We start from the raw sequence: 12,590 nt of genomic DNA on the forward strand, positions 1-12,590 counted from the left end.
GTGGGGGGGGTGGAGGGGTGAGCAGTGTTGGGGGAGTGGGGGTGTGAGCAGTTTTGGGGGAGTGGGGGGTTGAGCAGTGTGGGGGGTGTGGGGGGGGGGTGAGCAATGTGGGGTGTGTGTGGGGATGGGGTGAGCAGCATGAGGGTGTGGGGAGGGTGAGCAGTGTGGGGGGAATGGGGGGGTGAACAGTGTGGGGGTGTGGGGGGAGTGAGCAGTGTGGGGGGTGTGGGGGGGTGAGCAGTGTTGGGGGAGTGGGGGGGTGAGCAGTGTGGGGGGTGTGGGGGGGTGAACAGTGTGGGGGTGTTGGGAGGGTGAGCAGAGTGGGTATGTGGGGAGCGTGAGCAGTGTATGGGTGTGGGGGGGTGAGCAGTGTGGGGGTGAGCAGTGTGGGGGTGTGGGGGTGAGCAGTGTGGGGGGTGAGCAGTGTTGGGGGTGAGCAGTGTGGGGGGTGTGGGGGGTGAGCAGTGTGGGGGCGTGGGGGGTGTGAGCAGTGTTGGGGATGTGGGGGGGTGAGCAGTGTGGGGGGTGAGCAGTCCGGGGGGTGTGGGGGGGTGAGCAATGTGGGGGTGAGCAGTGTGGGGGTGTGAGCAGTGTGGGGGATGTGGGGGGGTGAGCAGTGTGCGGGGTGTGGGGGGTTTGAGCAGTGTGGGGGTGTGGGGGGGTGAGCAGTGTGTGGGGGGGTGAGCAGTGTGGGGGGTGTGGGGGAGGTGAGCAGTGTGGGGGTGTGGGGAGGGTGAGCAGTGTTGGGGGAGTGGGGGGGTGAGCAGTGTTGGGGGAGTGGGGGGGGGTGAGCAGTGTGGGGGTATGGGGGGTGAGCAGTGGGGGGTGTGGGGGGTGAGCAGTGTGGGGGTGTGAGCAGTGTGGGGGGTGTGGGGGGTGAGCAGTGTGGGGGGTGAGCAGTGTGGGAGGTGTGGGGGGGTGAGCAGTGTGGGGGTGTGGGAGGGTGAGCAGTATGGGGGGTGTGGGCGGGTGAGCAGTGTGGGGGTTGTGGGGCGGTGAGCAGTGTGGATGTGTGGGAGGGTGAGCAGTGTGGGTATGTGGGGAGGGTGAGCAGTGTGGTGCGTGTGGGGCGGTGAGCAGTGTGGGTGTGTAGGGAGGGTGAGCAGTGTGTGGGGGGGTGAGCAGTGTGGTGGGTGTGGGGCGGTGAGCAGTGTGGGTGTGTGGGGAGGGTGAGCAGTGTGGGGTGTGGAGAGGGTGAGCACTGTGGGGGTGTGGGCGGGGGGTGAGCAGTGTGGGGGTGTTAGGGGGTGAGCAGTGTGGGGGGTGTGGGGGGCTGAGCAGTGTGGGGGTGTGGGGATGGTGAGCAGTGTTGGGGGAGTGGGGGGGTGAGCAGTGTGGGGATGTGGGGTGGTGAGCAGTGTGGGGGGTTGAGCAGAGTGGGGGGGTGTGAGTAGTGTGGGGGTGTGAGCAGTGTGGGGTGTGTGAGCAGTGTGTGGGGGGGGTGGGGGGGTGAGTAGTGTGGGGGTGTGAGCAGTCTGTGCTGTGTGAACAGTGTGGGGGTGGGGGGCAGATCAGTGTGGGGGTGTGGGGAGGGTGAGCAGTGTTGGGGGAGTGGGGGTGTGAGCAGTTTTGGGGGAGTGGGCGGTTGAGCAGTGTGGGGGTGTGGGGGGTGAGCAGTGTGGGGTGTGTGGGGGGGGGGTGAGCAGCGTGGGGGTGTGGGGCGGGTGAGCAGTGTGGGGCGAATGGGGGGGTGAGCAGTGTGGGGGTGTGGGGGGGGTGAGCAGTGTGGGGTGTGTGGGGGGGGTGAGCAGCGTGGGGGTGTGGGGAGGGTGAGCAGTGTGGGGGGAATGGGAGGGTGAGCAGTGTGGGGGGTGTGGGGGGGAATGAGCATTGTGGGGGGTGTGGGGGGATGAGGATTGTGGGGGGGGTGGGGGGGGTGAGCGGTGTGGGGTGGGTGACCAGTGTCGGGGGTGTGAGGGGGTGAGGGGTGTGGGGGGGGTGAGCAGTGTGGGGGGGGGTGTGGTGGTGACCAGTGTGGGGGGTGTGGGGGGGTGAGCAGTGTGGGGTGGTGAGCAGTGTGGGGGGTGTGTAGTAGTGAGCAGTGTGGGGGTGTGGGGAGGGTGAGCAGTGTGGGGGTGTGGGGGGGTGAGCAGTGTGGGAGTTGTGGTGGGGGTTGAGCAGTGTGGGGGGTGTGGGGGGGTGAGCAGTGTGGGGGTGTGAGCAGTGTGGGGTGTGTGGGGGGGGGTGAGCAGTGTGGGGGTGTGGGGGGGTGAGCAGTGTGGGGGTGTTGGGAGGGTGAGCAGAGTGGGGGTGTGGGGAGGGTGAGCAGTGTATGGGAGTGGGGGGGTGAGCAATGTGGGGGTGAGCAGTGTGGGGGTGTGGGGGTGAGCAGTGTGGGGGGAGTGAGCAGTGTGGGGGGTGAGCAGTGTGGGGGGTGTGGGGGGTGAGCAGTGTGGGGGCGTGGGGTGTGTGAGCAGTGTTGGGGGTGAGCAGTGCGGGGGGTGTCGGGGGGTGAGTAGTGTGGGGGATGTGGGGGGGTGAGCAATGTGGGGGGTGAGCAGTCCGGGGGGTGTGGGGGGGGTGAGCAATGTGGGGGGTGAGCAGTGTGGGGGTGTGGGGGGGTGAGCAGTGTGGGGGATGTGGGGGGGGGTGAGCAGTGTGGGGGCTGTGGGGGGGTTGAGCAGTGTGGGGGTGTGGGGTGGTGAGCAGTGTGTGGGGGGGGGTGAGCAATGTGGGGGGTTGGGGGTGGTGAGCAGTGTGGGGGTGTGGGGAGGGTGAGCAGTGTTGGGGGAGTGGGGGGGTGAGCAGTGCTGCGAGAGTGGGGGGGTGAGCAGTGTGGGGGTATGGGGGGGTGAGCAGTGGGGGGTGAGCAGTGTGGGGGTGTGGGGGTGTGAGCAGTGTGGGGGGTGTGGGGGGGTGAGCAGTGTGTTGGTGAGCAGTGTGGGAGGTGTGGGGGGGTGAGCAGTGTGGGGGTGTGGGAGGGTGAGCAGTATGGGGGGTGTGGGGGGGTGAGCAGTGTGGGGGTTGTGGGGAGGTGAGCAGTGTGGGTGTGTGGGGAGGGTGAGCAGTGTGGGTATGTGGGGAGGGTGAGCAGTGTGGTGGGTGTGGGGCGGTGAGCAGTGTGGGTGTGTAGGGAGGGTGAGCAGTGTGTGGGGGAGTGAGCAGTGTGGTGGGTGTGGGGCGGTGAGCAGTGTGGGTGTGTGGGGAGGGTGAGCAGTGTGGGGTGTGTGGGGGGGGTGAGCAGTGTGGGGGTTGTGGTGGGGGGGTGAGCATGTGGGGGTGTGGGGAGGGTGAGCAGCATGGGGGGTGTGGGGGGGTGAGCAGTGTGGGGAATGTGGGGGGGTGAGCAGTGTGGCGGGGGCACGGGGGTGGGAGGGGTGAGCAGTGTGGCGGGGAGCGGGATTGAGCATGGTGGGGGTGTGGGGGTTGTGGAGTGGGTGTGCAGTGTGGGGGGTGGGAGGTGAGCAGTGTGGGGGGTGGGGGTGAGCAGTGTGGGTAGAGTGGGTGTGTGAGCAGTCTGGGGGTGTGGGGAGGGTGAGCAGTGTGGGGGGTGTGGGGGGGGTGAGCAGTGTGGGGGGTGGGAGGTGAGCAGTGTGGGGGGTGGGGGTGAGCAGTGTGGGGGGAGTGGGGGTGTGAGCAGTGTGGGGGTGTGGGAGGGTGAGCGGTGTGGGGGGGGTGAGCAGCGTGCGGGTGTGGGGAGGGTGAGCAGTGTGGGGGGTGTGGGGGGTTGAGCAGCGTGGGGGTGTGGGGAGGGTGAGCAGTGTGGGGGTGTGGGAGGGTGAGCAGTGTGGGGGGGTTGAGCAGTGTGGGGGTGTGGGGAGGGTGAACAGTGTGGGGGGGTGGGAGGTGTGGAAGGAGTGAGCAGTGTGGGGGGGTGGGGGGTGTGGAGGGGTGAGCAGTGTGGGGGTGTGGGGAGGGTGAGCAGTGTGGGGGTGTGGGGAGGGTGAGCAATGTGGAGGGTGTGGGGAGGGTGAGCAGTGTGGGGGGGTGAGCAGTGTGGGGATGTGGGGAGGGTGAGCAGTGTGGATGTGTGGGTAGGGTGAGCATGGTGGAGGGTGTGGGGAGGGTGAGCAATGTGGGGGGGGTGAGCAGTGTGGGGGTGTGGGAAGGGCGAGTAGTGTGGGGGGAGTGAGCAGTGTGGGGGGTGAGCAGTGTGGGGGCGTGGGTGGGGTGTGAGCAGTGTTGGGGGAGTAGGGGGGTGAGCAGTGCGGGGGGTGTCGGGGGGTGAGCAGTGTGGGGGATGTGGGGAGGTGAGCAGTGTGGGGGGTGAGCAGTCTGGGGTGTGTGGGGGTGGTGAGCAATGTGGGGGGTGAGCAGTGTGGAGGTGTGGGGGGGTGAGCAGTGTGGGGGATGTGGGGGGGGGGGGTGAGCAGTGTGGGGGTGTGAGGGGGTGAGCAGTGTGTGGGGGGGTGAGCAGTGTGGGGGGTGTGGGGGAGGTGAGCAGTGTGGGGAGGGTGAGCAGTGTTGGGGGAGTGGGGGGTGAGCAGTGTTGGGGGAGTGTGGGGGTATGCAGTGTTGGGGGAGTGGGGGGGGTGAGCAGTGTGGGGGTATGGGGGGGTGAGCAGTGTGGGGGTGTGGGGGTGTGAGCAGTGTGGGGGGTGTGGGGGGTGAGCAGTGTGGGGGGTGAGCAGTGTGGGAGGGGTGTGGGGGTGAGCAGTGTGGGGGTTGTGGGGCGGTGAGCAGTGTGGGTGTGTGGGGAGGGTGAGCAGTGTGGGTACAAAGAACAAAGAACAAAGAAATGTACAGCACAGGAACAGGCCCTTCGGCCCTCCAAGCCCGTGCCGACCATACTGCCCGACTAAACTACAATCTTCTACACTTCCTGGGTCCGTATCCCTCTATTCCCATCCTTTCATTTATTTGTCAAGATGCCCCTTAAATGTCCCTATCGTCCCTGCTTCCACTACCTCCTCCGGTAGCGAGTTCCAGGCACCCACTACCCTCTGCGTAAAAAACTTGCCTCGTACATCTACTCTAAACCTTGCCCCTCTCACCTTAAACCTATGCCCCCTAGTAATTGACCCCTCTACCCTGGGGAAAAGCCTCTGACTATCCACTCTGTCTATGCCCCTCATAATTTTGTATACCTCTATCAGGTCGCCCCTCAACCTCCTTCGTTCCAGTGAGAACAAACCGAGTTTGTTCTCGGTATGTGGGGAGGGTGAGCAGTGTGGTGGGTGTGGGGCGGTGAGCAGTGTGGGTGTGTGGGGAGGGTGAGCAGTGTGGGGTGTGGGGAAGGTGAGCACTGTGGGGGTGTGGGGGGGGTGAGCAGTGTGGGGGTGTTGGGGGGTGAGCAGTGTGGGGGGTGTGGGGGGGTGAGCAGTGTGGTGGGTGTGGGGGGGTGAGCAGTGTGAGGGGTGTGGGGGGCTGAGCAGTGTGGGGGTGTGGGGATGGTGAGCAATGTTGGGGAAGTGGGGGGGTGAGCAGTGTGGGGATGTGGGGTGGTGAGCAGTGTGGGGGGTTGAGCATAGTGGGGGGCTGGGGGGGTGAGCAGTGTGGGGGGTGTGAGCAGTGTGTGGGGGGAGTGGAGGGGTGAGTAGTGTGGGGGGTGAGCAGTGTGGGGTGTGTGAGCAGTGTGGGGGGTGGGGAGCTGATCAGTGTGGGGGTGTGGGGAGGGTGAGCAGTGTTGGGGGAGTGGGGGTGTGAGCAGTTTTGAGGGAGTGGGGGGTTGAGCAGTGTGGGGGGGTGTGAGCAGTGTGGGGTGTGTGGGGTGGGTGAGCAGTGTGGGGGGAATGGGGGGGTGAACAGTGTGAGGGTGTGGGGGGGGTGAGCAGTGTGGGGGGGGGTGGGGGGGTGAGCAGTGTTGGGGGAGTGGGGGGTGAGCAGTGTGGGGGGTGCGGGGAGGTGAACAGTGTGGGGGTGTTGGGAGGGTGAGCAGAGTGGGGGTGTGGGGAGGGTGAGCAGTGTATGGGTGTGGGGGGGTGAGCAGTGTGGGGGGTGAGCAGTGTGGGGGCGTGGGGGGTGTGAGCAGTGTTGGGGGTGAGCAGTGCGGGGGGTGTCGGGGGGTGAGCAGTGTGGGGGATGTGGGGGGGTGAGCAATGTGGGGGGTGAGCAGTCCGGGGGGTGGGGGGGGGTGAGCAATGTGGGGGGTGAGCAGTGTGGGGGCGTGGGGGGGGTGAGCAGTGTGGGGGATGTGGGGGAGGTGAGCAGTGTGGGGGCTGTGGGGGGGGTTGAGCAGTGTGGGGGTGTGGGGGGGTGAGCAGTGTGTGGGGGGGGTGAGCAGTGTGGGGGGTGTGGGGGAGGTGAGCAGTGTGGGGAGGGTGAGCAGTGTTGGAGGAGTGGGGGGGTGAGCAGTGTTGGGGGAGTGGGGGGTGAGCAGTGTGGGGGTATGGGGGGGTGAGCAGTGGGGGGTGAGCAGTGTGGGGGTGTGGGGGTGTGAGCAGTGTGGGGGGTGTGGGGGGGTGAGCAGTGTGTTGGTGAGCAGTGTGGGAGGTGTGGGGGGTGAGCAGTGTGGGGGGGTGGGAGGGTGAGCAGTATGGGGGGTGTGGGGGGGTGAGCACTGTGGGGGTAGTGGGGTGGTGAGCAGTGTGGGTGTGTGGGGAGGGTGAGCAGTGTGGGTATGTGGGGAGGGTGAGCAGTGTGGTGGGTGTGGGGCGGTGAGCAGTGTGGGTGTGTAGGGAGGGTGAGCAGTGTGTGGGGGGGTGAGCAGTGTGGTGGGTGTGGGGCGGTGAGCAGTGTAGGTGTGTGAGGAGGGTGAGCAGTGTGGGGTGTGGGGAGGGTAAGCACTGTGGGGGTGTGGGGGGGGTGAGCTGTGTGGGCAAAATTTGCAGCAGTATCTTGATATGCTGGGGAAGTATGCAGAGAAATGGCAAATGGGGTTCAATACAGATAACTGTGAGGTGTTACATTTTGGATAGTCAAATCATGGTTAGACTTTCATGTTGAATTGTAGGACCTTGGGGAGTATCGTGGAACAGAGGGGCCCTGGAGCTCAGGTGGCACGATAACACAGTGGGTAGCACTGTTGCTTCACAGCTGCAGAGTCCCAGGTTCGATTTCCGGCTTGGGTCACCATCTGTGTGGAGTCTCCCTGTGTCTGCGTGGGTTTCCTCCGGGTCCTCCGATTTCCTTCCACAAGTCCTGAAAGACGTGCTGTTAGGTGAATTGGATATTCTGAATTCTCCCTCCGTGTACCCGAAAAGGCGCTGGAATGTGGCGACGAGGGGCTTTTCACAGTAATTTCTTTGCAGTGTTAATGTAAGCTTACTTGAGACAGTAAAGATTATTATAAGGTGCATGGTTTTCTAAAGGTAGATAGGGCAGTGAAGAAGGCTTCTGGCATGCTGGCCTTCTTCAGTCAGGGCATTGAGTATAGAAGTTGGGAAGTTATCTTCCAGTTGTACAGGACATTGGTGAGGCCGCACCTGGAGTATTGTGTTCAGTTTTGATCGCCTTGGAAAGATGTTATTAAACTGGAGAGAGTGCAGAAGAGATTCACAAGGATGTTGCCAGGACTCAAGGGACTGAATTATAGGGAGAGATTCGACAGGCCAGGACTTTTTTCTTTGGAGCGTGGGAGACTGAGGGATGATCTTATAGAGGTGTATAAGATCATCAGAGGCAAGGATAGGGTGAATGCACTCAGTCTTTTTCCCAGGGTTGAGGAATCGAGAACTAGAGGGCATACGTTTAAGTTAAGAGGGGAAAGAATTAATGGGAACTTGGGGCGAAATTCTCCGGAAACGGCGCGATGTCCGCCGACTGGCGCCCAAAACGGCGCAAATCAGTCTGACATTGCGCCGCCCCAAAGGTGCGGAATGCTCCGCCCGCATCTTGGGGGGCCGAGCCCCAACCTTAAGGGGCTAGGCCGGCGCCGGACGAATTTCCTTCCCGCCAGCTGGCGGAAAAGGCCTTTGGTGCCCCGCCAGCTTGCGCGGAAATGACATCTCCGGGCGGCGCATGCGCGGGAGCGTCAGCGGCCACTGATGGCATTCCCGCGCACGCGCAGTGGAGGGGGTCTCTTCCGCCTCCGCCATGGTGGAGACCGTGGCGAAGGCGGAAGGGAAAGAGTGCCCCCACGGCACAGGCCCGCCCACGGATCGGTGGGCCCCAATCGCAGGCCAGGCCACCGTGGGGGCACCCCCCGGGGCCAGATCGCCCCGTGCCCCCCCCCAGGACCCCGGAGCCCGCCCGCGCCGCCTTGTCCCGCCGGTAAGGTAGGTGGTTTAATTTACGCCGGTGGGACAGGCATTTTAGCGGTGGGAGTTCGGCCCATCCGGGCCGGAGAATCGCGGTGGGGGGGGGGGGGGGAGGCCGCCAACCGGCGCGGCGCGATTCCCGCCCCCGCCGAATATCCGGTGGTGGAGAATTCGGCAACTGGCGGGGGCGGGATTCACGCCAGCCCCCAGCGATTCTCCGACCCGGCGGGGGTGCGGAGAATCTCGCCCCTAAGGTGCAACCTTTTTACACAGAGGATGGTGTGTATGTGGAATGAGCTACTGGAGGAAGTTGGGTGAGGCAGGGACATTGACAACATTTAAAAGGCATTTGGACAGATACGTGGATAGGAAAGGTTTGGAGGGATAGGGGTCAAATGCAGGCAAATGGGGTTAGCTTCGATGGGCTTTTTGGTTGGCATGGACCAGTTTGAGCTGAAGGGCCTGTCTCCATGCCGTAGAGTCTATGATTCTATAATGATATAATAGGTGGAAGCATTTTACATTTTCAACATTGACATTTTGAAAGTTCCTATTCACAAATTCAAAAGTCAAATGATGATTGCATTAATATGGTCACTTACCTGGTATGTTACTGCACCAGCATAGTGTCTAACAGTAAAAACTGGAAGAGGCAACTTGGGTTTCACATACCAGGGATTGTTGCTGTGCTGGTAGTGGCATTTCTGGAGAAAGGTGTGATCTGTAGCCTTAAAATAAAAACACAACACAAGTCAGAATAGTATTTACCCAGCAGAACTGACCCCAACTTTCCCACTCAGTACTGATTGGTCTTGTTCGCAATGACCAAACTGTTTATAGTTCAGCTCATTTGAACTAAGATGGCTTTGATCTGAGTTTTTGTTCAGTCCTTTTATTTGACTTTCATTTAGTTTGATTGTTTTGGCACTTTGGTTGGTTTGGATTAGATTAACTCTGTTTGCCCAGTCTGGTTTCCCTGTGGCTGTTTCTGTTTGGCTTCCTTTAATTTGATTGGCATAGTCTGAATGTGTTAGCTGAGCTGATGTATGGCTGAATTGAAATCATTTTTGTTTTGATATTTACAGCACAGATGGAGGCCATTCAACCCATCGTGACCGGACAGTCTGCCAAAAGAGCAACCCAGCTAGTCCCATTCCACAGGCCTACCTCCGTAGCCCTCTAAATTCATCAATTCAAATATATATCCTATCTCTCTTTTGAAACCTCCTGTGGAATCTGCCACCACTCTCCCAGGCAGCATATTTTTAATCCCCAACAACTTTGAGTAAAGGGGCAGGATTCTGTGATCCTGAGGCTAAATGTTGACACCGTCGCGTTTCTCGACGGCGTCAATACGGTCTCAGGATCAGCAATTCTGGCCCCTACAGGCGTCAACTGGGCGCCGCGGAATCCACGCATGTGCAGTGGCACCGGCGCCAACGCACACATGCACAGTGGCACCGGCACCAACATGCACTTGCGCAGTGGCTTCCTTCAACGTACCGGCCCCGACGCAACATGGCGCAGGGCTACAGGGGCCGACACGGAAGCAAGGAGGCCGCCAGCCAGAGAGGCCGGCCCACCGATTGGTGGGCTCCGATCGTGGGCCAGGCCACATCGGAGGCCCCCCCGGGGTCCATAGGGGGGTTGGACCCCCCTTACCCCCCCCCCCCCCTCACAGGCCGCCCCCCCCCGACCCTTCCACGCCGATCTCCCGCCGGCTGAGAGCAGGTGTGGACGGCGCCGGCGGGACTCGGCATTTTTCCGACGGCCGCTTGGCCCACCCCGAGAATCGGTGGGCCGGCCGGGTAGAGCGGCCCCCGACTGGTGCCGCGCCAACCATGCCGGCGCCAATGACAGCGATTCTCCGCGTGCCGGCATCGGAGCAGTGTTGCGCGATTCGCGCCGGTCGTGGGGATTCTCCGGCCCGGCCCCGGGCTGAGAGAATCCCACCCAAGAAGTTTCTCCTCATCTCACTCCTAGCTTTCTTAATAATAATAATCTTTATTGTCACAAGTAGGCTTACTTTAACACTGCAATGAAGTTACTGTGAAAAGCTCCTAGTCGCCACATTCCGGCACCTGTTCGGGTACACAGAGGGAGAATTCGGAATGTTCAAATTACCTAACAGCACATCTTTCGGGACCTGTGTGAGGAAATTGGAGCACCCGGTGGAAACCCACGCAAATACAGGGGGAAGGTGCAGACTCCGCACAGCCGGGAATCGAACTTGGGACCCTGCGAAGCAACAGTGCTAACCACTGTGCTACAGCGTTACCCATCTTGAAATTTGAAAACTAGTCACTGACATACCAGCTGTTGGAAAAGAATATCCTTCTTTACCCTGTCAAATAATTGTGAACACCTCCAGGTAGAACAAGCCCAATTTCTCCAATCTTTCCTTGTATCTAAAATTCCTCATTTCTGGTATCATTCTAGGAAATCTCCTCTGGACTCTCTTTCCCCTGAGATCCTGCAGGATCCAATCCCTTGTACCTATCCCTTTCTCACCCCCAGTTGCAATCTTCTGCACCCTGATAAGTGGTGCTTGTCGAGGGGTACATTACAGCTGAAGCTAATCCAGTCATCATGCTATGTGGATGTTGCCAGGACTGGAAAATTGCTGCCACAGGGAAAGATTGGGTAGGCTAGGGTCGTTTGTCTTGGAACAGAGGAGGCTTATGGGAAGGAGGCTGAAGAGAGATTTAACATAGATGTAAAAATTGTGAAGTGCATGGATTGTGTGGATGGAAAGGGCCTTAGCAGAGAGGCAATTGACTCAGGAGCATAGATTTAAAGTGACTATTTCACTAAAGGCTGGTCAGGGTCTAGAACGTATTACCTGAAAGGGTGGGAGAGGCAGAAACCCTTAACTCATTAGAAACTGATTCACCTGAAGAAGGAGCAGCGCTCCGAAAGCTAGTGATATTGAAACAAACCTGTTGGACTTTAACCTGGTGTTGTAAGACTTCTTACTGTGCTCACCCCAGTCCAACGCTGGCATCTCCACATCATTAGAAACTGGTTGTTTTTTTTGGGAATTATTCAAGCAGTCTCAGAATGGTTGCACAGTGGGTAGCTCTGTTGCTTCACAGCGCCAGGGACCCGGGTTCGATTCCCGGCTTGGGTCACTGTCTGTGTGGAGTCTGCATGTTCTCCACGTGTCTGTGTGGGTTTCCTCCGGGTGCTCCAGTTTCCTTCCACTACTCCCGAAAGACATGCTTGTAGGTGGATTGGACATTCTGAATTCTCCCTCAGTGTATCCAAACAGGCGCCGGAGTGTGGTGACTCGGGGCGTTTCACAGTAACTTCATTGCAGTGATAGTGGAATAGGACACTTTAGGAACTTTCAAGCGGTTATTGGATAGGCACATGGAGCACACCAGAATGACAGGGAGTGGGATAGCTTGATCTTGGTTTTGGACAATGCTCGGCACAACATCGAGGGCCGAAGGGCCTGTTCTGTGCTGCACTGTTCTATGTTCTATGTTTGATGTAAGCCTAATTGTGACACTAATAAAGATTATTATTACTGTTACGTTTGCAAATTATTCCCTGATTGTAGTAAAGAGAAACAAGCATTTATCGATGGGTACTCTTAACTGGAAAAATGTTGGAAGAGATATTACTGATCATGAAACTTCCAAAGCTTGCTTCCAAAGGTTATGTGTGTGGTTGTTCAAAGGTCAGTTATAGGAAGTACACAATAAATGGGAATATACTGAGAGGGGTAGATGAAGTGAAGGGTAGATGAAGCGGGAGTGGGCGCACCCATATGATCGGTGCCACTGTGTAGAACCAGGGGCCGGAGTGGGTGATCAGTGAGTGCGCAGCCAGTCCCATGGGGGAGCACCCTGGCTGCTCGGCCTGCCCTCCCCCTCCCCTCCCCCGGCTCTGGCAGCCAGCATGGCCGGTGTCCGGGCCGGTAGCCCGCAGTCACTCCACGCCATTTCCTACCTCCTCTCTCGCGCTTAGCCAGGACGCCATGTTCACGATTTTTAAAACCACAAGTGAACCAGGCCATCGGGACCTCAGCCCATCAGAGGGGGTTAATCATGGAGGCCCTGGCGCATAGGATGTCAGGCCTGCTAATGATATTCCTAAAGTACTTTTACCCCGCGCGGCGAGCGATGCATTTACGCCATTTTTGGGGTGCCGGAGCATCCTGATTTGGCGTCAAACTGCCACCTACCCCAATTTTGGTGTCGGAAGCTATTCTCCACCCAATCGCGTTTCTGGTGTCGGCAAGCGGAGAATCTTGCCCGCTATTTATCTCTGTCTTAAAGACACTCAGTGATTTGGCCTCCCCAGCCTTTTGCGGCAAAGGGTTCCACAGATTCACCACCTTCTGGCTGAAAAAATTCCTCCTTGTCTCCGTTTTGAAGGATTGTCCCTTTAGTCTGAGATTGTGTCCCAGTGCCCAACCATAGAATACCTACAGTGTAGAAGAATGCCATTCGTCCCATCGAGTCTTCGGCGACCCTCTGAAAGAGCACCCGACCCCAGAACACC

The 12,590-nt window shown here is 59.9% G+C and overlaps 1 protein-coding gene across 1 annotated transcript in view; it reads right to left on the bottom strand.

Moving 5' to 3' along the window:
• The window catches only part of myo15b (myosin XVB), a 462,078-nt gene that overhangs the window by 395,679 nt on the left and 53,809 nt on the right, over positions 1-12,590 (bottom strand). The window contains exon 4 of the mRNA XM_072481964.1: positions 8,681-8,806. Coding sequence (XP_072338065.1) covers positions 8,681-8,806 — 126 coding nt within the window. The remainder of the gene's footprint in view (positions 1-8,680; positions 8,807-12,590) is intronic.

The sequence above is a fragment of the Scyliorhinus torazame genome, chromosome 18 (assembly GCF_047496885.1).
Source record: "Scyliorhinus torazame isolate Kashiwa2021f chromosome 18, sScyTor2.1, whole genome shotgun sequence".
Classification (NCBI taxonomy): Eukaryota; Metazoa; Chordata; class Chondrichthyes; order Carcharhiniformes; family Scyliorhinidae; genus Scyliorhinus; species Scyliorhinus torazame.